This window comes from Palaemon carinicauda, chromosome 27 (assembly GCF_036898095.1).
Source record: "Palaemon carinicauda isolate YSFRI2023 chromosome 27, ASM3689809v2, whole genome shotgun sequence".
Classification (NCBI taxonomy): domain Eukaryota; kingdom Metazoa; phylum Arthropoda; class Malacostraca; order Decapoda; family Palaemonidae; genus Palaemon; species Palaemon carinicauda.
The window spans coordinates 30390049-30415356 of NC_090751.1; the positions used below are offsets into that span (position 1 = coordinate 30390049).

At 45.0% G+C, this 25308-nt stretch overlaps 1 protein-coding gene across 13 annotated transcripts in view; it reads right to left on the bottom strand.

Annotated features, from left to right (window-relative positions):
- LOC137620643 (dynactin subunit 1-like) overlaps positions 1-25308 on the bottom strand; it is a 162317-nt gene that overhangs the window by 126127 nt on the left and 10882 nt on the right. For 7 of the 13 annotated variants that reach the window (XM_068350950.1, XM_068350955.1, XM_068350956.1 and 4 more), the window contains exons 2-4: positions 10875-10942; positions 6563-6687; positions 6067-6209 (exon numbers count right to left, since the gene is read on the bottom strand). In XM_068350950.1, the coding sequence (XP_068207051.1) occupies positions 6067-6209; positions 6563-6687; positions 10875-10926 (320 nt within the window). In that variant the 5' untranslated portion in view covers positions 10927-10942. Of the gene's footprint in view, positions 1-507; positions 556-6066; positions 6210-6562; positions 6688-10874; positions 10943-25308 lie in introns of all 13 variants that reach the window. The other 6 variants (XM_068350948.1, XM_068350952.1, XM_068350954.1 and 3 more) reach the window with 1 other exon arrangement.

The following is a 25308-nucleotide window of genomic DNA, read 5'->3' on the forward strand; positions in this document are numbered from 1 at the left end:
TACACTTCAAATATAATTAAAAGAATTCTTAATCAAAACGCCTAGTACCACATATTCAAATAAATCAAACTAGCTGTAATTCCTTTCTGAAAAGGTAGTCAATACCATTAACAAATAGATGGCCTATGCTGTATACTTCAACATGTTTGTCGAATAATCTTGTTATACTCTACAGAAGAGGCACTGTGACAGATACAATAAAAAAGTGAAAATTGTGAACATCTCCAACACAGTAGACACACTAAATGCATTAATGAAGGTTAAAGTTTATTTCATTTGAAATCTAATGATTACTGTATAACTAAAATAACTGTTACCGTACTTTACACAGGACTCATATGACTAAAGAAATATATACAGTAACTAGAAAGAGATATAAGGCCCCATTGAGTAAAATGACAATAGTCTCCGGAGTCTACAAAACTAGCACTCAGGCATTCTTGATAATGCAAAAATTACTGGGAGGTGAATCTATGGGGACAGTGGGAAATTGTATTGTGATGATACCTGTGATGACCCCCAAACCTGGAGCTCTTCCTCTCCAGCCGTTGTGTACTGTCAGGCGGCGTACAAAGAACAAGAGGGGGGATGTTAGAGGGAAAAAACTAGGGGGCCCATATACATCATGAGGTATCATCAATCTCGTACACATTAAGTCATATATACTGTAAAATAATATTCCCACATCAAAGAACATGAACAAACTTTAATTTCTTCTTGATATTGTACTGTTCACTTACACTAACTTATCATTTAAGAACAAACAATTTCAAGATAAGTTCTAACAAGGTTACATAACATGAAAATATGACTAAGATGGCAATAATAATAATTGAAAAAAAAAATTACAAATACAAAAGTTCAAGTAATAACTTGAAACCTACTTCCTGGCCACGATAGCACAATACACAAACTGTGCGACAATTATAACTAGGAACAAAAGGTTTTGACAAATCTCAATGCCTTAAACATATACTTCTACCCTTATCTTACGTACCAGTTTCCTAAATACGGCACTACATATCACCTAAGAATAAAAGGTTTCATGGAATTTTGAAAAATCAACTCAAAATGTACAGTACTGTATAACATAAAACTCCTCATACCAGAAAATGGTTTATTTAATGCCAGTTGTCATCACTTGGGAAGCACATGGATCAAAATAAAAATTCAGGGGAATAAACTCCATGACAAATGATTCATGTTTTTAGAAAACTCTTAAAGCAAATATCCTTCGGTGAAAAAAGTACAAAAGTTACTACTTGGCAATAACCAGCAAATTGAGCTATAGTTTCTTTCATACTGGCATGAATGTTTCATGCATCACCCAAAATAGACAACGGTGTAAGCAGATGAAGGGAACACAGCACTTAAATGCTAAAAGTTATTTCAACAAACCCTTCAGGTGTTATCATTAACCCATTAAATCCACACCACCTACCAAAACATAAGGTACTGAAGCTCCAGGTCCCATTTTTGGGGACATTTTACTTAACTCACCTTAGCACAAAAACTATTATGGACAGGAGTTTACATTTTTATCATAAAGCTAAATAAAAATCCTTTACAATGCCATATAATTTTACATCTTTTGTAAAATTTTGATATTAGTAGAGCATAAAAGAGAAATAATTGGTAATAACTGGACATAAAATATATCCAAAGGAATTCAAAGGGTTACATAGAAGTTCATCCAACCACTGTCACATTTATAAATCTGTATGTCTTTCTATAAAAGAATTTGCTCTTGAATAAATGGTATAAATTCAAGAAAGTTAAATTATAAGAATTACAGTAGAGAGTTCAGTGGGGGACACCAAAAAGAACTGGTACAAAAAGGTAAAAAGGCAGAGTAAAGTGAAGCTAAGGCGCAAGGAGTTAATTCAATAAAAGAATTTGAAGTTGAACTATGGGTAATAACCAATAGAGCCTAAGCTAGCATGAGGTAAAAAATTACAGTGCATCATGACACACTGAACTGAATGGAAGACATTGTAAAAACAGTAAGGAAATCCTTAAACCATTAATAAGAATATCCCATTAATTAGAACACCAAATGATGAAGTAACTAGAAGTGTGTTCTGAAACTCAAAAATAGTTTGATCATGTTATGAGATGAAAAGGAATTAGTTTGCAAAGAGGCAGAATACAAAGAAAGTCTGAAGGGTCAGATGACAGTGAGTACTTGAACCATACTGATAGATTAATTTATTAGTTTATCCAAATGGCATCACACTGCAATAGATCACTGACATGTGAAATAAATTAATAACCAAATTATGCATGAGCATACAAATTTTCATACATCTTATGCATATGCAAGGATTTCTTAAACATACAAAATGTCCACCTTTTTCAAATACTGTACTGTAAAACAAATTTTAGAATCAATTTGGTTTTTTCCTAGCTTTACCAACCTAAGCTCTATAAAATAAGGAACACAACATCAGCGGAGTTGGATCGGCCATTAAAATTGTTAATGAGGTAGTTAAGGACAAGTGGTGAACGAGGGCAAGTAGCCCCACTTCGACGGCAACAACTTCGAAGACAACGATGATGACTTTGTGTCCGAAAGCTCCTCACTTTTGACCTTTGACTCAGGAATGAGAGGGGTGGTTAAGGCAGAAAGTTTAACTTTAAAGGATTCGGGTTTGAACCGGTTAGAAAAATACAAATTACTTTTAAATTTGTTATTATAAACAAACCTTTCATCCTTTAAAATAAGGCAACTCACTGATTGGCGGGCTAAGAAATCTCCCTAGAGCCAAAACTAGTCAGTTCTCTTTCTTACCTGGATGTATCAATCTGCCTGGTCCCATAAGGAAACAATGAAGATTACTTTAGCAACCTCTTATTTGTCTATCAAAGGGATGAATAGGTTGATAGGGCCGGGCCTGTCCAAGAAGATTGGTACATGGATAAAGGAAGGATCCTTTCCCCCAAAGGTAAAAGCAGTCAAGTTTAGTATATATTCCACCATCCGCCCCTCGTTTAGGGAGGATGGGGGAGATAAGCTACTTCTTTACATTCTAAAGACTTGGACTTAGAATCGTAGCTGACCAGCATTTAGCCAGATCCAGTGAGTAATGCTTCAACCTCTACGTCCCCAAGAGAGGGACAGAAAAATGAAGAAGAGGCCGCCTCCAACCTTCAACGGGGTGTGACAATCTGGGGGAACCCCAAACACCATCAGAGCCTGAAAAGCTTGTTGACGTAGATATGAAGGCTTCTTGCTCTTGACGCATGCTTCCCAGACACCGAGCACGGAAAACAGTCGCACTCAATGAGTTAACAAAAGAGACAAAAGACTTCTTTAATGACTTTTAGGCCACTGTTAAGACAGACCCTGGAGAAGGCTTGGCTCTCTTCCTTCCCTTCAAGGCATACGTCTTGATATCCATACCAAACAGCAACAGCCAACATTCACTTTATAAAAGGAAAAAATAACTATAAAAACTTTTAGCAAGAGCGCAACGGTACTTTCATACATGCTGCAGCCGAAGACAAAGCAGAAAAGCTTCTAATAGGTAGGGAAAGGGGTGGTTTTGGATATTCACCTGCACTCACCAACTACTGTTAATTACCCATTAATGATTTTAACAGCCATTGCAGCTCCACTGAAGCCATGTTCCCTATTTTAAAGGATGAAAGGTTTGTATATGTATAGGAGCAGCTAATGTTTTACACGCAAAGACAGTCATGGCAACTAGTAAAGTAGCATCATCCGTCGCTTACCATGAAGAGGAAGCTTTATATCCTAATCTTTTGTCTCTTCACGCAAATCAGTAAAAAGTCACTTGCTACAAATGTTTCTAAGCATATTTATTTACATTTTCTGTCAAAAGACATTCAAAACCTTTAAATAAAGGAGTTATAGAAATTGGGCAGTAATCATCAGGGCTAGAGCTACAACAAGCACATTTACCCAATGAAGTGACATTCCCAATTCTCCAAGTGCAAAAAAGCAGTTTTTTGTTAACATATGGAAAATAACAGACAACTTAGGAGCTAAGAAGTCAGTTGTCTTTATAAAAACAAGGTAAAAATACTATTTGAGTCATTACTTCTGTAAGCATCAAAGTCCAGTCAAATATTTATAATTTTGAGGGACTGGAAAGCTAAAATAGTTGTTTCAGAAAAGAGGAATGAGGAAGATAAGAGTTTCTAATTACTCTTCTTACTGTCATACACACAAGCCAGTGTTTCTTTCATGGTTAGGTTGTATTCCTTTTCAGATGGAATACACCGACCTATTGTGATGCCTAGCTTTTCATTTAAGAGAACAAGCTCAACACAGTTAGACAATTGTAACCAATGCCAATGCAAAAGACCAATGAAAATGCCATTTCAATCAGCTTGATATTCTATGTTTATCTTACAAGAGAATGACAAATTGGAGACAGGGTTCTCAGTCTTAATTACTAATGAAACCAAGACATAATTAGATGCCCCTACTGGAGGACCAACCTTGCTTGTTATAACACCAGGGGATTCAGTGTAAACCAGATCCTCGCGATTACCAGACTTGTGTGTAGTCTCACTTATGATTTGCTTACACGCTGATTCAAAAGCTCTATCTAAAGCCCATAAGCCATGACAATCAAAAGCATTAAGTTAATTCAACCACTCCCTATGGCGAGCATTGAAATAACCAACAGGCACAAAAGAAGCCTTTCTATCATTTTGTATTCTAGTCATAGTGGTAAGAAGACAAATGAAGATAGAATCATCCATTTAATGCTGTTACTGATCTTAATTTATTCTAAATTTCTTCAATCATTTCTCATTGTATATAGTTTATTCATTATCTATTTCCTTTACGCATTGGGCTGCTTTCCCTGTTGAACCCCTTGGGCTTGTAGCTTCCTGTCTTTTTAACTAGGGTTGTAACTTCGCTAGTAATTATAGATGAAACACATTGCCTTCTGTTTCAAAATTATTGGTTTTTTAAAAGCTGGAATGAGCAACTCAAATAAGTGCCTCTTTTGAGAACTAAACAAAATAAATTATCATAATGTCTGGAGGGAAGTGTAAAGTCTCTATCTAATATTTCCCCGTAGTTCAAATTACTGCATTACACATGACAACACTGGTCCAGGATTTTGCTCAAAATCTCCAGACAGAATAAGAATTAAAAAAAACAGTTTGCCCAGCCAAACTAGAAGTGTTACAGAACCAATAGGCCCATAAGCCTAAAGGTGTCAAGGAGTACAGGGAATGCAAGAAGTAGGAGGGTTTGGGAAACAACTAAATGAGTAGGTAAAATCAAATGAATAAAGGAAAAAAAAGGGTACATGAAGTCACATGTAGATCCGATGCTTCCCATGGGAGAACAACTGATGCACTTAAAATTTTGGTCAAGAACATATTGTCTTTGAACAAAATTAATATTGAACTGACAACCAAAATTACTTTTAAAGTATTGTATGAGCATTTATAATTTACATCAGTAAAAAATACCAAAATAAATTTCATCATACATTGCGAAAAATATAAAATTGAATAAATGAAGACTGACTGAATCTGTATGAACTCTACTAAGATACCATAAATTCAGTCATCTATTTACATCTCTATGCAAATTATCACTTAATTCAGTATAAGATGCTCCACTTACTCATATTATCAAATAGAAAAATTAATTTAATATTCATTTTGCAACAAGAACTTACTGATAAACATTCAAGGAAATATTCCCACCCAAAGAAAAAATGCTGCATCATCTTAGTATAAGAATACCTGTTTTAATTCCCAATGAATCATTTCCACACAAATCTTAAACATACTATATACAGTAACACTTTTAATATTGCTATGAATACTCCCCATATCTTATCTTATAAATAAAACTTTCATGCAGGGATACTAAGAGATGACTGCATATATAGTTTATAAAAAATAAAAGATTAATGAAAATTCAAGAGTTAATAAAACACTTTAGATTAAAAACAACAGTACAAGGGACGTTAAGTCTAAAAAAAAAAAAAATTAAATACAAAAATCAACTTATACTAAAACATAATAAGTACCCATTTAAACTTGGGTTCCAGTCAGTAATTAACTTACCTTGACTTAGGTTTTTCTGCAGCAGGAGTGGTAGCATTGGAAGATGCTGATGGAGTTGTAGCAGTGGAACCATCCTCTCCCTCTTCATCCTCCAAAATAACAAGCTGACTTTGTCGTACAAATATTCCATACCCATCGTCACACTAAAATTAATGACACAGCAGAAGAGAAAGTTTAGATTACATGAATGATTAAGTGATGTTCAGGCTGAAAAACAATCTACTACTTGAACTTTTATAATTCATATAATGCCGCACAAATTCTTCTACATAAGAAGTGATGTCTAAAACTAAACATAATTAAAAGGAAAAAATGTAAGATGAACTGCAATATAATGATCTAAGACAAAAATCAGCTCTCCATAAGAAGAAATATGTAATGAAATGAAAACAGAGGGTGATATTAATAGAACTTGAGTTTTGAATTAAGGATAATAAGTAGCACCTACTAAAAAAAATGACAATGGAATATAAACAAACAAGTACCGAATACACACCTGAAAGTATGACTTTCCTTGAACAGTTCCATTATTCTTGCCCTTCCTTTCATCTAGAATTACTCCAATCCATTTTCCTTGGGAGAAATGAGTGGCTCCAATATAAGCAACAGTGCCATATGTATCTGAAAATATTTATATGATGCAGTACACATTCGTAAATGTCTAGTTCTAACACACAAAATCTCTGAATATATTGGAATGATTCATAGTAGAGTAATAAAAATCCAACATAATTTGCATTCAAAATATTACAATGCAAGAAGACTAATAATACTAAAATCCTAATGGATACTAAAGAAAATAAATGGAGTCATTCACATATGATTAGGATGAGAGGATTTTGAGAATTAAGACCAGCATATGTGAAGTGGGTGCAAAAAATCTTCACTGTTATAGATACATTTGAAAAAATGTAGGAGCATGCAGAATCTACAAATGAGAGGTACTGACTCAGAGGAGGTAGTTTGTTACATGAAATTTGTGGTAATAGATCTCTACTAATTAGCCAATCACTGCCATGAAAGGTGTCACATTGAAAAAAAAAGTCAGATAATAAATGCAACTTAAGTTGTAGCCTTGCAAAATATATAGCATAAACTGCTACCAAACATAATCAGCCTAGTTAGTAAAGCCTATTGAAAAAATCAAACATTAAACAGTATTCAGTACAAAAGCAGTCGCATATAAAAATAATTTTATCAAAATATCACATACTTTTCATAGTTAAAACAAACTGAATCCTTTCAAAAGGAGTTTGACTTCAGCATAGGGTGGAAAGGCCAGTAATCATCAAGCAAGTAATTATAATGTACCTACAGACGGGGGTTACGGGGAAGTCACGCCCATCTGTCAGTCAGCGAGACTGGTTACCTTTGATTGTGGGTTTGGGACTGAGAAGGGAGGCTGAGGCAGGAAGTGTAACTTGAAGAACTCAAATTTGCATAACTAAGATAAATACTAAGTACTTCAAAAATATGCGATTGGTTCCTACGAGATTATATACTGTACCTCTTTCATCCTTTGAATAGAAGACTCACATATTAGTGGAAAGCAGTCCCTATGAACCAGATTCTTGCTGGTTCAACCTCCCCGGAAATATCAATCGGCCTCATCTTGTATGAGAGCAAAAGCAATGCCGACAGCCTCATAACAGCTTAAGCATAGGACCATACCTAAACATCGGAGGAGCCGCTATCCCTATCCCATAAGGTATCTGGGGACTTGAGGGTACTCCTGAGCAGCAAAGGTAGCTAGTTGCTACTAGACTACTTTATTGTCTATAAGAATTTGTGCCTGACAGGTTTTTCCTGAGAACTGGGATAAATTTGATAATCTGATTTCGTGCGCTCGAATCCGGGCTGATCCTCTCATCTCAATGCTTGCAGGAACATGTGTCCGAATGTACCTCAAAGCCAAAAAGAAACCCTTATTCCTTCCACTGCTGAAGGAAGTCGTAGTGACCTTTCGGGACTAGAAGGCAAGTCAGCCTGGTCTCAATCACTCATTGTAAGGAAGAGATGAAAAAGGGATTGAAGTTGTGGCCACCTTGGTTATACGTCCAGGCCCTGAACTTCTGAACCAAGGTGATGGAGATCTATCCTTCAGAATGACTGGTGACACAGGCAAAGTTATGCTTTTTTATAATTGTTTCGTCAGGGCTAAGATAGGAGAGTACAGTCTCAACGGTCAAAGCCCAATCTGTGACCCATACCACAGGTTCGAGTGGGGTTGCTTGAGGATTGCAAACTTGCAAAGCGTTCCATGCAGCTTGAGCTTCTTACTAACAACTCATGAGACTTGTTGACTATCGAGAAGAGTCCAGACCCAAGATCTAATTGAAAACTTGGATTGAGGGCTGAGCATTATTCTTCACAGTAAAGACTGAGGAGCTTACCCTATGATGGAGGATAGGAAACTGCTGACCCAGAACTGTTAAATGTGTGGCATCCTGGGTGTAATTAGGGTCAAGCCGAGCCTAAATGTCGTCAACTGACTGATAAGATATCAGCGAAACTGGAAAATGGCCAGAAAGGAGAAGTGTCTAGACTTCTTATGGATGTTCGAAGGCGCCCTTAAACGCTGCCAATGGACAAGGACTGCGGCAAAATAACGGGTGCTCCGTGTTTAACTAGAAGGCAAACTGGTCCAGTGATGGTAAAAACCTTAAGCAGAGGACTTTCCGCTATGCAATAATGCATAGATCACAATGTACCCTTAAACCAAGTCCTTGTTGGCTGCGTTTTCTCAAACAGCCCTCCTGCCTGGATGAACCTTATAAACAGCTCTACCATGTTGTCGACTTCTCAAAAGTGAATGTTTGAAAAGTATCTGAGAAATGAGTCCCTCTGTAAACGTAATTTATGAAGAGAAGCATTGTCGTTCACCTACGGAAGAGTACTTTACAAAACAAGCTCCTTTGGAAAGCTTGCAAAGTAGCCACGCTGCATGCATTACCAGGAAGTTAAAAAGCAGGTGTATTTCTGCAATGGTTCATATCCCAGAGATAGATAGGATACTCAGATGTGTCCACCATCCTTCCTCAGATACTTCTAAGGACAACAGATTGCAGTTACTGCAATGAGGATCCTCAAACTACTACCAACGTAGCTCATCATGCATTTCTACTCTAATATACAGTAACCATAAGGTAAGGCTTCAAGAACTACCTGGGCTGATCGCTGGAGAGCAGCAAATAAGACACTAACCACTGTCAATGAAAGCAGCCTTGTTGACAACCCACAAATGGGTGCAAAGACCTTGTAATTGTAGACTAAGTCTTGAAGGTCTCAGCCTTTGTTTGGTAATGGACTAAGTCGGGTGCCATACGGATGATTCTTTCGACATTCTTCGAAAAAAAACCCGAGAATAGAATAGGCCTATCCCCTGTAAAGGAACAAGGGAGGAAAAAGGGAGGAAGAGGGGACAAACGAGCGTTGGCTCATCTCCTACAATAACTAAATTGCTTCTGGCTCTTATGCTCTCTGAGGGTAAGAGGCAAAGTGCTTTAGCTTTTGGACAGCAAATGGGTGAGTGTGGCATCATGGGCACAATAGCATTACGCGAGTGCCTAACCTTGGTTGGAGAGGATCCTTGCTGACAACCTTACAAGCATAGCGTGGCATCTCAGTGTTTGTAAAAATACCAAGATTGAACCTGAGAAGTTGCCTTTTCCAGTTTCTATAGCGCAAACGAGCTGGAAGATCTTGATGTCTAGTAAAATCCAATCCTTATTTTTCATTTCAGAAACTTTTTAGCCGCAGTAGGGACTTCTACGGTATCCTTTACATATGCCACCCTACTGCTAGGGGATACTGAAACGCATTGCTTACAGGAAGTGCCCTGGCCTTATTGCACTTGATTGCTGACACGAGATTTACTATAGTATTTAGTTTTTACCACCGTTTTTATACTCTGTTGGCTAGACCAAGCAGCAACTTTCCAGCTTTAGGACCAATAGAAATTTGGACTGGGTTATCCCCCATCCCCAACACACAAACTGATATGTTAAGCAATGCATAATGGTCTACCTTCAAATCAAATTTGACTTAAATACTATAAAAGGGATTTTGACGAAGGAAAAATTTATTTCTGGGGAGAGACCTGTGGCGGCCGGTGAAAAGAGTCCTTCTTATATACCTTTTCTAATAAAACCTTCCAATTATACCAGAGAAAGATAAAAGCATGGAATGCTGAGGTTACAACCCTCGCGCGAGCACCTTTTGGGTGTCGTGTATAAAGCAAAGGCGCGTGAAATCCACTATTCACAGGTTGTCTTCCATTTAGTTAATTCTTTCATCAAAGGGATGAGCCGATACAAAGGCCCTAGCCAATCCACCAGCACCACACCACCCACGCACCGACGCGAGCACCATCTGAACAACATCCTTCCTTCTTTTTGGACTTCGTTATTGTGAAATTTTTTTGTGGTGCTCTCGGCTTTTTTTAACATTCGTGGATTTATTTCGTCATGTCCGAAGCTCCATCTTCACACATTCCAATGTTAAGTACCATAGTTTGTTTTGGCAGCTTTTTATAGTACCGGGCTTTTGTTTTATATCCAGTATAGTCAGTTTTATTAAAAAGGTAAGAGATGGTAATTAACACATGATAGACATATTGATGGACAAATGGGGCCCCTACCTTGAGAAACACCTTTGCATTGAGTTTAATTGAAGACACATCAACTTGTAGGAAGAGTTAAAAGGACAAGGTATATATGACAGACACAAACAGGAAGACAAATAGATGTGTAAATTGAGAGAAACAAAGGTTGGTTACTAATAAAATCACTGTGCAGATCCTTCCTTACCTTTTCCAATTACTTCAGCACGCTGACCAATCCTAATAGGCTTCTCTGCCATGGTGCAACCATATATTCTGGAAAGATAGAAATATCAGAAACTTTCTAATACACTACTACTGTATTTTTGATAAGCAATCAATAGTTTCTGTATGCCCTTTTCAGCTACTATCAGTAAATTATTATCAGAGAATATACTCAAGATAAGTATGAAACAAAAAAAGTTGCAAGGACAATTCAATTTAAGTATTTCATCCTAAAACTTCTTTCACACTGTGTCTTTTTTCGCACACGACGAGATCTCTGCACCAAAGGTATAGCTGACGAAAACACCAGATATTGCAGTTACCGCTCGCAAATGATATCAGAAACTCATTTGCTGATTTTTCATGAGGGAAGAGGGAGCTTTGAGTTGGCATTACTGTATTCTAAAATATGACTGAGAAATTAAATGAATTTTAGTAATGAAGTGTCTTTATAACAAGATTTTTGTATTAATTATAATTTCTTAAACATCTTTGAAAAAACTAGTTTGCCACCATTGGTATACTGTACTAAGAATGATAGTAAATTGAAAAGTGAATACATTTAACAAATTCATTCTTTTCTTTATCATCCAAACTCCCAAATCCTCCTTACTCCAGAGCAAACTTCTTTCCAAGCCAATGTAACAGAACTTTGACATTTGTATTCATTTAGACTTTTATCCCAGAATACTTGTTTCATTTCTATTAAAGAAGTAATTAATTCAATATCAATACATTGTTACATGTCTGTGTTTATTATTTACATCCATGAGAAGCACTGTGTGGCCTGTTACTAATCGCCGAACAGGAGGCAGAAAAATGTTATTTTTATTAGTAAAATAAATTTTTGAATATACTTACCCGATAATCATGTAGCTGTCAACTCCGTTGCCCGACAGAATTCTACGGGAGGGATACGCCAGCTATCACAATACTAGAAGGGGGAGTACTCACCAGCGCCACCTGTGGCCAGGTACTACAGTACTTCTTGTTGACACCTCCTCAATTTTTCCTCGGTCCACTGGTTCTCTATGGGGAGGAAGGGAGGGTCAATTAAATCATGATTATCGGGTAAGTATATTCAAAAATTTATTTTACTAATAAAAATAACATTTTTCAATATTAAACTTACCCGATAATCATGTAGCTGATTCACACCCAGGGGGGTGGGTGAAAACCAGTGTACAAGATTAAAGGATAGCTAAGTATCCCGTATTTCATATAATCAGTTATCTCAAAATAACAATGAAATAATAAGTACCTGGTAAGGAAGTCGACTTGAACCGTTACTCTGCCTTTTTTAAGTTCGTCTTCCTTACTGAGCGCAGCGTTCCTCTTAGGAGGCTGAATCAACTCTAAGGTGCTAAAGTATATAGGGCTGCAACCCCTACTAAAGGACCTCTACACAACCTCTAACCCAGGCGCTTCTCAAGAATGAATTGACCACCCGCCAAATCAAAAGGATGCGGAAGGCTTCTTAGCCTACCGTAACAACCATAAAAATGACAAATTCGAAGATAATTTGTATTTTTCCTAACCATACAAACCTTAGCTATTTACAAAGGGTTATTACTTTTAGCGTAGCTGAAATGGCGAGCCATTAGAATTTAACGAGGGTGTATTACCCCCGCGCTAGTTAGCGGGGGGGTAGGGGAGTGGTAGCTAGCTACCCCTCCTCCCCCTCACACACAGGTGAATACTCACTTTCACTTAGAGGTAGGACTTGTCTTGGGGGACAGGGCTGGCGGGCAAATATGTGTAAATAGCTAAGGTTTGTATGGTTAGGAAAAATACAAATTATCTTCGAATTTGTCATTTGTTCCGTAACCGAAATACAAACCACGCTATTTACAAAGGGTGACTTATCCCTTAGGAAGGGTGGAAAGTCCCCAGCCATACTGGCTTTGGCTTTACCCGGGGACTCAGAATCCGAGTGAGTCGCACTCGAGAAAAGGAGTCCCTGCACCTCACAAGTTCCTTGCACCGCAAGGAACCATGTGGCCTACGTAAGCTTGTGTGTGAAGGAAGAAGTGTGACCCGTCCTAGGCAGTTGACCTGGAGTTCCAGAAGGAACTCTGGGTTAGGACGTTCCCAATACCACCTCGTCAGGGTATGGGGGACGCGACAGTATTGACTCAATACTCGGAACACAAGGAAGCATGGTTTACCTGCAGAGGTTCGAGGTCAGCTATGCAGAGACCAGGATGCTGCTTCCCCGTAGAGGGGATGATGAAGAAAGAAGTAAGGGCCAGACATACTTCTTTCGTTCATGCAGACTAAAACCTGATAACAATGCCCTCAACCTTCTGCTACCTGTCCAAAAAGGAGCCTGAGGTTAGACCAGCTGTTGTGTAGCCACCACAGAGCGATAGAAAACGTATCGAGACTCCTGTGGGTCACGCCCTGCAGGAAGCGGGCTGCGAAGGTCATCAGACGCTTCCAGACTCCAGCTTGTAGCACCTGCGTCACAGAGTAGTATTACTCGAAGGCGAGGGACGTTGCGATGTATCCAACATCGTGCTGTAGGGCGACGTGACGGGGGAGGGTCTGAAGACAGGTCGAGATGAATGTCCTTGAGTCCGGGCTGAAGAGGTATACTGGTGACTCTCCCCCCATGTCCTCCTTGTGTTCCCAAATCGGCTGCAACTGAGGCCAAACTGCAGCTGTTCCCAGCGCTAACCTCTCGATTCCTGTACTGGCAAGAAAGAGAAGGTCTTGGGACATCAGACACAGAATGGAGACTCAAAATCTTGAATGAATCGGACCGAAGGGTCGGGACCCTCAGATTCTGAGTCTAGCCAACAACTCAGGAGCGAGCCTGAATGTTGCCTTCTCCTCTTCCTTAGAAAGGGGGGGAGTAGTAAGAGACCAAGAAGATTGCTTACACACTGGCCGTGGCCAGAGTGAGCAGAAGACCCAAGGCGGAATACAATCCGAGGCCTGTCGTAAAAGGGTCTTGAGAAGATCTCTTAAAGGACTAAAAGTCCGAGCCATGCTCCAAGTCGGAGGTCTTCCTCCGACTAGGGCAGGGACGATCGTAGCTTCGCATGAGCGAGGATAGATCCAGCGGGCAGGAAAAAGTTATTCCTTTAAGCCTGAAGGTCAGGGAAAGGCTGAGCGACAGGCTTCATTGCCAAGAGCGGAAAGGAGTTTCCTCCCGCCGAAAGGCAATAAGACCGTTATTGCTGGAGAAGAGGCCTCACGGGAAGAGGTATATCTCCCACGGCACCAACCACCTTAGACTCTTCACTTTGCCTGGGAGACCCCTGTGGATGACTATCGCAGATGACGCGACCTCCGTACCGCGACTGTAGCGGGTTGTCTCTTCTAGAGGAGGAAGCGTAGTGTCTCCAGGCATGAAGCCGAAGCGACGCCCCGGTTCGGGAGAGATGTCGCAGTGTGGTTGCTTGAGTAGTCTGCGCCGTGGGAGAAGCTCTCCCGGGAGTTCCGTCAGGGGAAGCAGAGGGTCCAGAAACCGTTCTGCGCATAGTCCCAGTGGAGCTCTCCCATTGAAAGGTTGACAGACAACCTGGTTTTGTTGAGACCCATTGTCCGCAGACAAAAAGGAGGGAAGACGCAGGCGTCGAAGTTGTCCCACCATCACCGGAATGCATCTTGCCAGAGTCTCGGGGTCTGAGACTGGGGGGAAAACTAGCGGAAGCTTGAGGTTCCAAGCTGTCGCGATCAGGTCCCCCAGACCAGCACTTGCTGGTTACCCAAGGTCAAAGACCCTTAGGTACACTCTCTCTATGAGGCTCTGCTCGGATAGTCTGAGAGAAACATTCCCCTGCCTGGAATGAGAGAGCCGATGGTGGAATTGAGAGAATCTCAATCATCCCGGTATCTCTACTGCAAGATGTGAAGGTGTGAAAATGCGTCCCCTGCTGGTTAGCATGAAGTCGACACGCAACGGGGCGACTTGGCAGGAGCGGTAGGATCTGAAGAGGGGCCAGACTAAGGCCCTTAAGCCTGCCTGAATGATGGAGAGGTATCCTTCAGGTCTTGACCATAGGCCTGGACCGGAACATGCCCCCCCCCCCCCCCCTTTCCTTTGACGAGTCCGAGAACCGCATCAAGAATGTGGGGAAAGGACGAGAATATCCACTACCATCAAGAGGCTCCATAGGTCAACACCCATTGCAGGTTTAATAGTTCCGCTGGTCCCATAGGGCCAGGGAGTCCGGTTAAACATTGCCTGAAGCCACCGGAACTTGGATCGCCCCACATGGAACTTATCCTGAGGCGACCGTTCGGACTATAAACGGGTCAATGAGGAAAGAAGAACTAGGAAACGTTCCAAGGTAGGGCTGAAAACTCTGCTTGACTGAGAACAGGTACTGCGACTCTCCTCAGTCTTGCCACAGTCAACCGAAAGGAAGGCTCGGAGGATGTGGTAACAGAATCTGGCGTCCCCAGGTGGTCACCCATCCAAGTACCGACGTTGCTTAACCTCGCTGGACGGACGAGAAGCGGGGTTTCCAACGTGGTAAGGCGGTTGACTCAATATCATGGCCAGATACTCCAGATGTTGAGGCAGAGGAAGAGAAGGCTCCAAGCAAAATACCATGAGCCCACACTCATGGTCAGCATTCGGAAGCTTTTCCCGGCGCTGAAGAAGGTCGAAACCCGAGCCTACCGGAGTTGACCAGCCCTCCAAACAGCAGAGGAGGCGAAAGTCTGCACCTGAGCGGCCAAAAGGAAGGCAGGGAGAGTTCTCTGGGGAAACACACCTGCTATGCCACGGCGGGATAGCCACACTGCATCATAAGCAGGAATACTTGCAGTTTAGGCTGAATTCGACGAGCACCCTGGAAGATGGATGGAATGGAAACTGAAAGTACCCGTCCTTCCGATCCAGGGTTAAAGGAGTCCTGTCGCCTCGTTACCAGTCTGATCGATTCTGCTGGTCTACGCTGGCCGAAGTTTGTTCGACAAACTTGATCAGGGCTGAGAGGTCGACTATGGACATCCCCTCTCAGATCCTTCCTTACAAGAAAGGATCGACTGAGGGGGCCGGGGGTGAAGCCGTCGATGATCCTAAGGAAGACCTTCGCCTAAGGTATGGATCATTCTGCCCAACCGGGCAACTCTGCTGATGCTATGGCATAGAGGTTCAGAGACACTGAATTCGCTGACAGAGACGGCAGGCGCGATATCCTTGGCTACTCACAGAGATTGTGCGGGAATGGGCATCGGGAAGCTGTCATTCGGATGAGTAACCTTAAGCATCCTCCCAGCGAAAAAACCTGCAATCCTAGAGTTCGTGAACTCCTTTTAGGACTATGCCCTCCCCCGGGGAAGTCTCCCGTGCCATCTGTTCCTGACAGGAGGAAACTGCAATTGGACACCTTGTCCCAGTTGTCGTAGCCGATAACTTAGGCCGACGTGGTTGAAAGAAAAGGGAGCTGGAGCCCTGCAGAGTCTGGAAGAAAGCGCCTTGGAGGAGTGAAACCGGAAGTCGATTTACTCCGCACAGCAGATGTTTAAGTCTCTGTCCTTGGGCAAAGACAAAACTCTTCTCAAGGATGGAAGGGTGTCTGAGGTCGTTGACCTCCACAGATGAGACACCCGAAGGAAGCCTTCAGTCAGTGCGTCCAGATGGTACAACATCGAGCTTGTCCGCAAGTAGATACTTAACGACGAAAGGCCAAGGTGCCTGAGCTCGAGAGGAGGAAAGTACCCTTGATCTTCCTGTAGCTTCCTTGAACCAAACCTCGGGCCGTAACCGAGGAGGGAAAGAACCTGGTAAGCTCCCAGAGGAAGAGGTAAGCAGTCACCCCTTGTCCGATGGAGAAATCTTCAACGGAAAGCCCCCCCGCCAAAAATCCTTCCAGGGCGGGAGAAGGAGAGAGTACTCGTGCAGGAGTGGGGACCCTCGAGACCGACCTCTTGGGAACCAACTTCGCCCTGGGGGAAGTCACCACGAAGTCCACTCCTCTCTTTCTCTTCAGCGTAGGAGAGACAGCCGCTGGTTTGTTACCCTGGCCGGTGAGTGCTGGTTTCATAACCCTCATTAACGCCCGTGCCAGCGGATCAAACCATGTCTGCTGCTCCAAGGACACAGAGTCCGAAATCCTCGCTAAGGTGAAAGGGATCGGGCGATCCTTTGGAGAGGACACGACGGTTCCTGCCTGAAAAGAAGGTGGGAAGAATGCTGTACTGACCTGTCTTCGTCCTGCACTACCAACCTGTGCTTGGATGGAGGTGATCCCGAGTGCCGCCTAGGAGCAGGCGTCCCTGCTGCTACCACCGGCTGTGGAATTCGCCGCGAACTATGGTCGCGCGAGGGCGAACGGTCGCGCAAAGGCGAATGGTCGCGCGGGCGCACAGGCGAGTGGTCGCGCGGGCGCGCAGGCGAGCGGTCGCGCGGGCGCGCAGGCGAGCGGGCGCGCAGGCGAGCGATCGCGCGGGCGCGCAGGCGAGCGATCGCGCGGGCGCGCAGGCGAGCGATCGCGCGGGCGCGCAGGCGAGCGATCGCGCGGGCGCGCAGGCGAGCGATCGCGCGGGCGCGCAGGCGAGCGATCGCGCGGGCGAGCGATCGCGCGGGCGCGCGATCGCGCGGGTGAATGGGCGTGACGGCGAGGGATCGTGCTGCCGCGTAGGTGAAGAAGATCGCTGGCGGTAAGCGATGGCGAGCAGCATGTGTAGGTGAATGATCGCGTGATAGGGTGCGATGGTGATCAGCATCCGCAAGAGGGCGAGCGTTCAGGGTTGTGCGATGAGGAGCAGCATGCGTAAGCGGGCAATCGTGCAGGGTTGTGCGATGGCGAGCAGCATGTGTAGGTGAATGATCGCGTGAAAGGGTGCGATGGTGATCAGCATCTGCAGGAGGGCGATCGTTCAGGGTGGTGCGATGAGGAGCAGCATGCGTAAGCGGGCAATCGTTCAGGGTTGTGCGATGGCAAGCAGCATGCGCAGGTGAATGATCGCGTGAAAGGGTGCGATGGTGATCAGCATCCGCAAGAGGGCGATCGTTCAGGGTTGTGCGATGAGGAGCAGCATGCGTAAGCGGGCAATCGTTCAGGGTTGTGCGATGGCGAGCAGCATGCGCAGGTGAATGATCGCGTGAAAGGGTGCGATGGTGATCAGCATCTGCAGGAGGGCGATCGTTCAGGGTGGTGCGATGAGGAGCAGCATGCGTAAGCGGGCAATCGTTCAGGGTTGTGCGATGGCGCGCAGTTGAGGGTCGCGCGATGGCGATCAGCATCCGCAGTTGAGGGTCGCGCGATGGCGATCAGCATCCGCAGTTGAGGGTCACGCGATGGCGATCAGCATCCGCAGTTGAGGGTCGCGCGATGGCGATCAGCATCTGCAGTTGAGGGTCGCGCGATGGCGATCAGCATCCGCAGTTGAGGGTCGCGCGATGGCGATCAGCATCCGCAGTTGAGGGTCGCGCGATGGCGATCAGCATCTGCAGTTGAGGGTCGCGCGATGGCGATCAGCATCCGCAGTTGAGCTAGTAGCTGGCGAACCATGTTCCTTCAGAAGTGTTGGAGAACGTTGGCGTGCCAGCTGTAACACACGTGGGCGATCCGGAGATCGCTGGCGAGCTGATGATCGCTGACGAGCTGACGATCGCTGGCGAGCTGATGATCGCTGACGAGCTGATGATCGCTGACGAGCTGATGATCGCTGACGAGCAGAAGGCTACGCGTGGAAGCCTGCGTAAAGAAGAGTCCTTGACCCCGACCTGAACCGAAGTTCTAGATCGCGAGGGCGAACGTGGGCGCACAGGGCACGTAACAGGAACCGCAGGGAAGATCATCTTGAAAGCGCTGACGAACAGGAGAGCGCTGACGAACAGAAGGGCGCGCAGGGAAACCCTGACACGCAAGGGAAGAACCCCCGTGGGGGCAACCCTTTGCCCCGAAGGGATCGTTGTCCGCCGGGAGACTGATGTCCGTCGGAAGACCGCTGTCCGTCGGGAAGACCGTTGTCCGTCGGGAAGACCGTTGCCCGTCGGAAGACGAGATTAGACTGCTGTCCATCTGCACCAAGACGGAAGATCGAGAAAAAGAAGTTGTAGGCTGCAAACGGAGATTCAAAAAGGCGCCTCAAGCACCCTTATAGGGAGATGAGAGGCCCTTACGACGAGGCGGACGGAGGGCCTTACGGCGAGGGAGGCCAACAGCAACAGCAACAGAAGAAACCTCCGAAGAGGAGTCTCTATGAGTGTACTCTCTCGCGAACGAAAGAGAAACACTTCGTGGAAGAGACTGGTCAGCCAGTGACCTAAAAGGGGCAATCCTCCGAAGAGGAGCTCCTGCAGTTGCCCAGCCCCTTGAGCGAAACTGCAGGTGCGACCGCTCAGCACCAAGAGCATAGTCGCACGAAAAAAAGGCAAGAGAAGAACCCCCCATAAGAGGAAAAGCTCAAGCCTGGACAGGAAAAAACTTCCCTCGGAAGGAAAGTTATCCGCCCAAGGAGGCAAGCCTCCTGACTGTTCTAAAATGAACTGGAGAGCTGTCCGTCGACACGGGAGTACTACCAGTAGAAGGAGACACGCCCCTGACGACAATACAAGGGGGGAGGCAGCAACAGCCGAATCCCCAGGACTCAACCAGACAGCTCACACCGTTGCTATATTACAGAAACGAACTAGATCGGTAACTGTAAAAAAATAAAACAAATAATATTAGTACACATTCATTCCCCCGGGAAGGCTCCGAAGAGGAATCCCGAGGAAAAGGAACAAGAATTACACAACAGGCACGTGCCCTCACAACCACTTACACTCGCGGAAGGAGAGCTGTAACCAAAACAGAATTATAACAATTATAATTATGTAACTATGTAATTATGTAATTTAAAAATGAATGAACACTAAAGAAAAAAAAAAACGAAAACCCCGAAAGGAATCGTTCTACAAGCTGAAAAATTAACAACTACAATTAGATTCATAAACTAATTGAGACAAAATGTACGGCGTAGCAACCCCACCCACACGGGAAGGAAGCTACAAGGGCGTAGTAAAACATAGTAAAAGGGTGAACGACCTCAAGAGAGAGAGAGAGAGAAAGACCGAAGTCAAACTCGATCGCAACCCATAAAATTAGGCCGTGGTGGCCTAACTGCCGAGGCCTCCACGTAGATATCGTACACTACACACACACATCTGAAAAGGAAACTTACTTATTTCTATACTCAAATATATATACAAACATGAAAACATGTTTACATATATATTGAGTAAAAGAAAAGTAAGCGAATAAGTAAAGACAAAACAGACAATGGCTGCCAAGCGAGGACCAAGACAGAGAGACGTCTGTCACAGTCCGAGCCAAAAGTGAAAGTGAGTATTCACCTGTGTGTGAGGGGGAGGAGGGGTAGCTAGCTACCACTCCCCTACCCCCCCGCTAACTAGCGCGGGGGTAATACACCCTCGTTAAATTCTAATGGCTCGCCATTTCAGCTACGCTAAAAGTAATAACCCTTTGTAAATAGCGTGGTTTGTATTTCGGTTACGGAACAAACAACAATAAAAGCATTCAAGAGAAAGGTTAAAAAAGGTTATGGGATTAAGGGAATGTAGTGGCTGAGCCCTCACCTACTACTGCACTCGCTGCTACGAATGGTCCCAGGGTGTAGCAGTTCTCGTAAAGAGACTGGACATCTTTAAGATAAAATGATGCAAACACTGACTTGCTCCTCCAATAGGTTGCATCCATTATGCTCTGCAGAGAACGGTTTTTATTAAAGGCCATCGAAGTAGCTACGGCTCTTACTTCGTGGGTCCTTACCTTCAGCAAAGCAAGGTCTTCCTCCTTAAAGTGAGAATGGGCTTCTCTAATCAGAAGCCTTATATAATACGAAACTGCGTTTTTGGACATGGGCCTCGAAGGTTTCTTGATTGCACACCATAAGGCTTCTGACTGTCCTCGAATAGGTTTTGACTTATTAAGATAATATTTCAGAGCTCTGACAGGGCAAAGAACTCTTTCTAGCTCGTTACCTACCATGTTGGAGAGGCTAGGAATTTCAAACGATCTAGGCCAAGGACGTGAAGGAAGTTCATTCTTAGCTAAGAATCCGAGCTGTAAAGAACATGTTGCAGATTCGGATGTGAACCCAATGTTCTTGCTGAAGGCATGAACCTCACTGACTCTTTTAGCTGTTGCAAGGCAGACGAGAAAAAGAGTCTTGAGGGTAAGGTCCTTGAAAGAAGCTGACTGGAGAGGTTCGAACCTAGGTGACATAAGGAACCTTAAGACTACGTCTAGATTCCAGCCTGGAGTGGGTAGACGACGTTCTTTAGAAGTCTCAAAAGACTTAAGGATGTCTTGAAGGTCCTTGTTGGAAGAAAGGTCCAAACCTCTGTGGCGGAGAACTGAAGCCAACATACTCCTGTACCCTTTAATCGTAGGAGCTGAAAGGGATCTCTCATTCCTAAGATGTAATAGGAAGTCAGCTATTTGGGTCACAGAGGTATTGGTAGAGGAAACTGCATTGGCTCTACACCAGCTCCGGAAGACTTCCCACTTGGATTGGTAGACTCTACGAGTGGATACCCTCCTTGCTCTGGCAATCGCACTGGCTGCCTCCTTCGAAAAGCCTCTAGCTCTAGCGAATCTTTCGACAGTCTGAAGGCAGTCAGCCGAAGAGCATGGAGGTTTGGGTGCAACCTGTCTACGTGAGGTTGACGTAGAAGGTCCACTCTTAGAGGGAGAGTCCTGGGGACGTCGACCAGCCATTGTAGTACCTCTGTGAACCATTCTCTTGCAGGCCAAAGGGGAGCAACCAGCGTCAGCCGTGTCCCTTCGTGCGAGATGAACTTCTGAAGGACTTTGTTTATGATCTTGAACGGTGGGAATGCGTAAAGGTCGAGATGGGACCAGTTCAGCAGAAAAGCATCCACATGAACTGCTGCTGGGTCTGGAACTGGGGAACAGTACAAAGGAAGTCTCTTGGTCATGGAGGTGGCAAACAGATCTATTGTCGGCTGACCCCACAAGGTCCAAAGTCTGTTGCACACGCTCTTGTGGAGGGTCCATTCCGTGGGGATGACCTGATCCCTTCTGCTTAGGCGATCTGCTGAGACGTTCATGTTGCCCTGAATGAACCTCGTAACTAGGGTGAGGTTTAGACTTCTTGACCAAATGAGGAGGTCCCTTGCTATCTCGTATAGGCTCCTCGAATGGGTCCCTCCTTGCTTGGAGATGTAAGCCAAGGCTGTGGTGTTGTCGGAGTTCACCTCCACCACCTTGCCTAGCAGGAGGGACTTGAAGTTCAATAGGGCTAAATGAACTGCTAGTAGCTCCTTGCAGTTGATGTGGAGCGTTTCCTGTTCCTCGTTCCACGTTCCCGAGCACTCCTGTCCGTTCAAGGTCGCGCCCCAGCCCGAGTCCGATGCATCCGAGAAGAGATGAAGATTGGGGGTCTGAATCGCCAACGATAGGCCCTCCCTGAGAAGGAGATTGGTCTTCCACCACAAGAGAGTGGTCTTCATCTCTTTGGTGACTGGGATAGAGACTGCTTCGAGAGTCAAACCCTTGTCCCAATGAGCTGCTAGATGGAATTGAAGAGGGCGGAGGTGGAGTCTCCCTAGCTCGACGAACAGGGCCAACGATGAAAGGGTCCCTGTGAGACTCATCCACTGTCTCACCGAGCAACTGCTCCTCTTCAGCATGCTCAGGATGCAATCTAGGGCTTGGCTTATCCTTGGGGCCGATGGAAAAGCCCGAAAATCCTGACTCCGAATCTCCATTCCCAGGTACACAATGGATTGGGAGGGAATGAGCTGGGACTTTTCTAGATTGACTAACAGACCCAGTTCTTTGATCAAGTCCAAAGTCCAGTTGAGACTCTCCAGACAGCGACGACTCGTGGAGGCTCTCAACAGCCAGTCGTCTAGGTAGAGGGAGGCTCTGATGTTCGACAAGTGTAGGAATTTTGCTATATTCCTCATCAGATGCGTAAACACCATAGGAGCTGTGCTTAGGCCAAAACACAGGGCTTGGAATTGGTAGACAACCTTTCCAAAAACGAATCTCAGGAAAGGTTGGGAGTCTGGATGAATAGGAACGTGAAAGTAAGCATCTTTCAGGTCCAACAAGACCATCCAGTCCTCCTGCCTGACCGCTGCTAGGACCGACTTCGTCGTCTCCATCGTGAACGTCTGCTTGGTGACATAAGCATTGAGCGCGCTGACGTCCAGCACCGGTCTCCAACCTCCTGTCTTCTTGGCCACCAGAAAGAGACGGTTGTAGAAGCCTGGGGATTGATGGTCCCGGACTATAACCACTGCCTTCTTCTGTAACAGGAGCGACACCTCCTGGTGCAACGCTAGCCTCTTGTCCTTTTCCTTGTAGTTGGGAGAGAGGTTGATGGGAGATGTGGTCAGAGGGGGTTTGCGGCAGAATGGTATCCTGTAACCCTCCCTCAGCCAACTGACAGACTGGGCGTCTGCACCTCTCTTTTCCCAGGCTTGCCAGAAGATCTTGAGTCTGGCTCCTACTGCTGTCTGGAGAGGAGGAGAGTCAGTTTTTGCCTTTAGAAGCCTTGGAACCTTTCCTAGACTTGCTCCTGGAAGAGTCTGGACGGGAGCTTCCTCGGCTGGGGGCTCTACCACGAAAGGGCGGAATAAACCTCGTAGCAGGAGTATCAGCCACTGGGGTGCGATAAGTCCTGGGGACTGAGGTAGCAACCTTAGTCTTACGAGCTGATGAGGCCACAAGATCATGGGTGTCCTTTTGTATCAGGGCCGCAGACAAGTCCTTAACAAGCTCTTCGGGAAACAGGAACTTAGAGAGCGGAGCGAAAAGGAGTTGAGACCTTTGACAAGGTGTGATGCTGGAGGAAAGGAAGGTACAAAGCTGCTCCCTTTTCTTAAGCACTCCTGACACAAACATTGAAGCAAGCTCGCCAGATCCATCCCTAATAGCTTTATCCATGCAGGACATTAAGAGCATGGCTGAGTCCTTGTCCGCAGGGGAGGTCTTCTTGCTAAGGGCCCCCAGGCACCAGTCTAGGAAATTGAACATCTCAAAGGCTCGAAATACACCCTTTAGGAAGTGATCTAGATCGGAGAAGGTCCAGCAAACCTTAGAGCGCCTCATTGCTGTTCTACGAGGAGAGTCTACCAAACTTGAGAAGTCAGCCTGGGCAGAGGCAGGTACTCCCAAGCCTGGTTCCTCTCCTGTGGCATACCAAACGCCTGCTTTAGAAGTGAGCTTAGTCGGAGGAAACATAAAGGAAGTCTTTCCTAGTTGCTGCTTAGACTGCAACCACTCCCCTAAAATTCTTAAAGCTCTCTTAGAGGACCTTGCAAAGACGAGCTTAGTATAAGTTGACTTGGCTGGCTGCATGCCCAGCGAAAACTCAGATGGCGGAGAGCGGGGGGTAGCAGAGACAAAATGGTCTGGGTATACCTCTCTGAAAAGAGCCAAGACCTTACGAAAGTCAATAGGAGGCGGAGAAGACTTGGATTCATCCACGTCTGATGAGGGATCCAGGTGTGCAGCCTCATCATCAGAAACCTCATCACCAGAGTGTAGCGAAGTGAGAGGTAAGGTATGCTGAACAGCAGAATCTGCACGAGCGGGAGCAAAAACGCTTGTGGTTTCATCCTCAAGTCTCTGTTGAGGCAACACCTGAGGCTCAGGCTGCAAAGGCTGGTCAAAAGGAGTAGCAGAAGGTAGGCGCATGGGTGGAGGAGGCTGACTCCTGGCATGAGTGTCTTGACTCAAGAGTTGCGCTTGCTGTAAGGTTGGTGGATGCGCAGTAGCAGGTTCCTGAGGAACGAGTTGAGGTTCCTGAGGTGTGAGCTGCGAGCGTTGAGGTAGTGGCTGCGCAGAACGCAGTAATTGTCTCGCGAGTTGAGGTTCCTGAGGCGCAAGGCTAAGGTGTTGAGGCTCTCGCCTTGAGGAGGGTTGAGGTCGCTGCAGCGAGAGCTGAGGAGTCTGCCTCATGGATGGGAGAGGTTGTTGTACCTCAAGAGAGTGTTGCCTCACTGGTGGAACCGCAAGTGGAAGCGGAGGAAGTAAGGTATAAGCTTCCTGTTCCCATTGCTGAGGTTGCCTTAAGGAAGGCGGAGGTAGCTGCACACCGCTGGAAACTGGCAACTCAGTACGTGGTAAGGTATCCTGAGGAGCCTCAACATCGTACGCCTGGCAGACAGGACTGCGGTTAGGCGGAGCGATCGCAGGAGGAGGTGTAACCTTCTCAGCCTGACACTCACGCATCAAGACCACAAGTTGTGACTGCATGGACTGCAGTAGAGTCAACTTGGGGTCGGCAGACACTAAGGTCTGCTGAGGCAAAGCCTTAACAGAAGAGATCTGTTGCGGCAGCACCTTACTCCTCTTAGGAGGTGTGCATTCAACTGATGACTGCGGCGAGTAAGAGCTGATCCAATGACTGCAGCCAGGTTGTAGAGCTCTTGAGGTCTGGACTCTGCGTTTGAGAGGTCTTGAGACCTG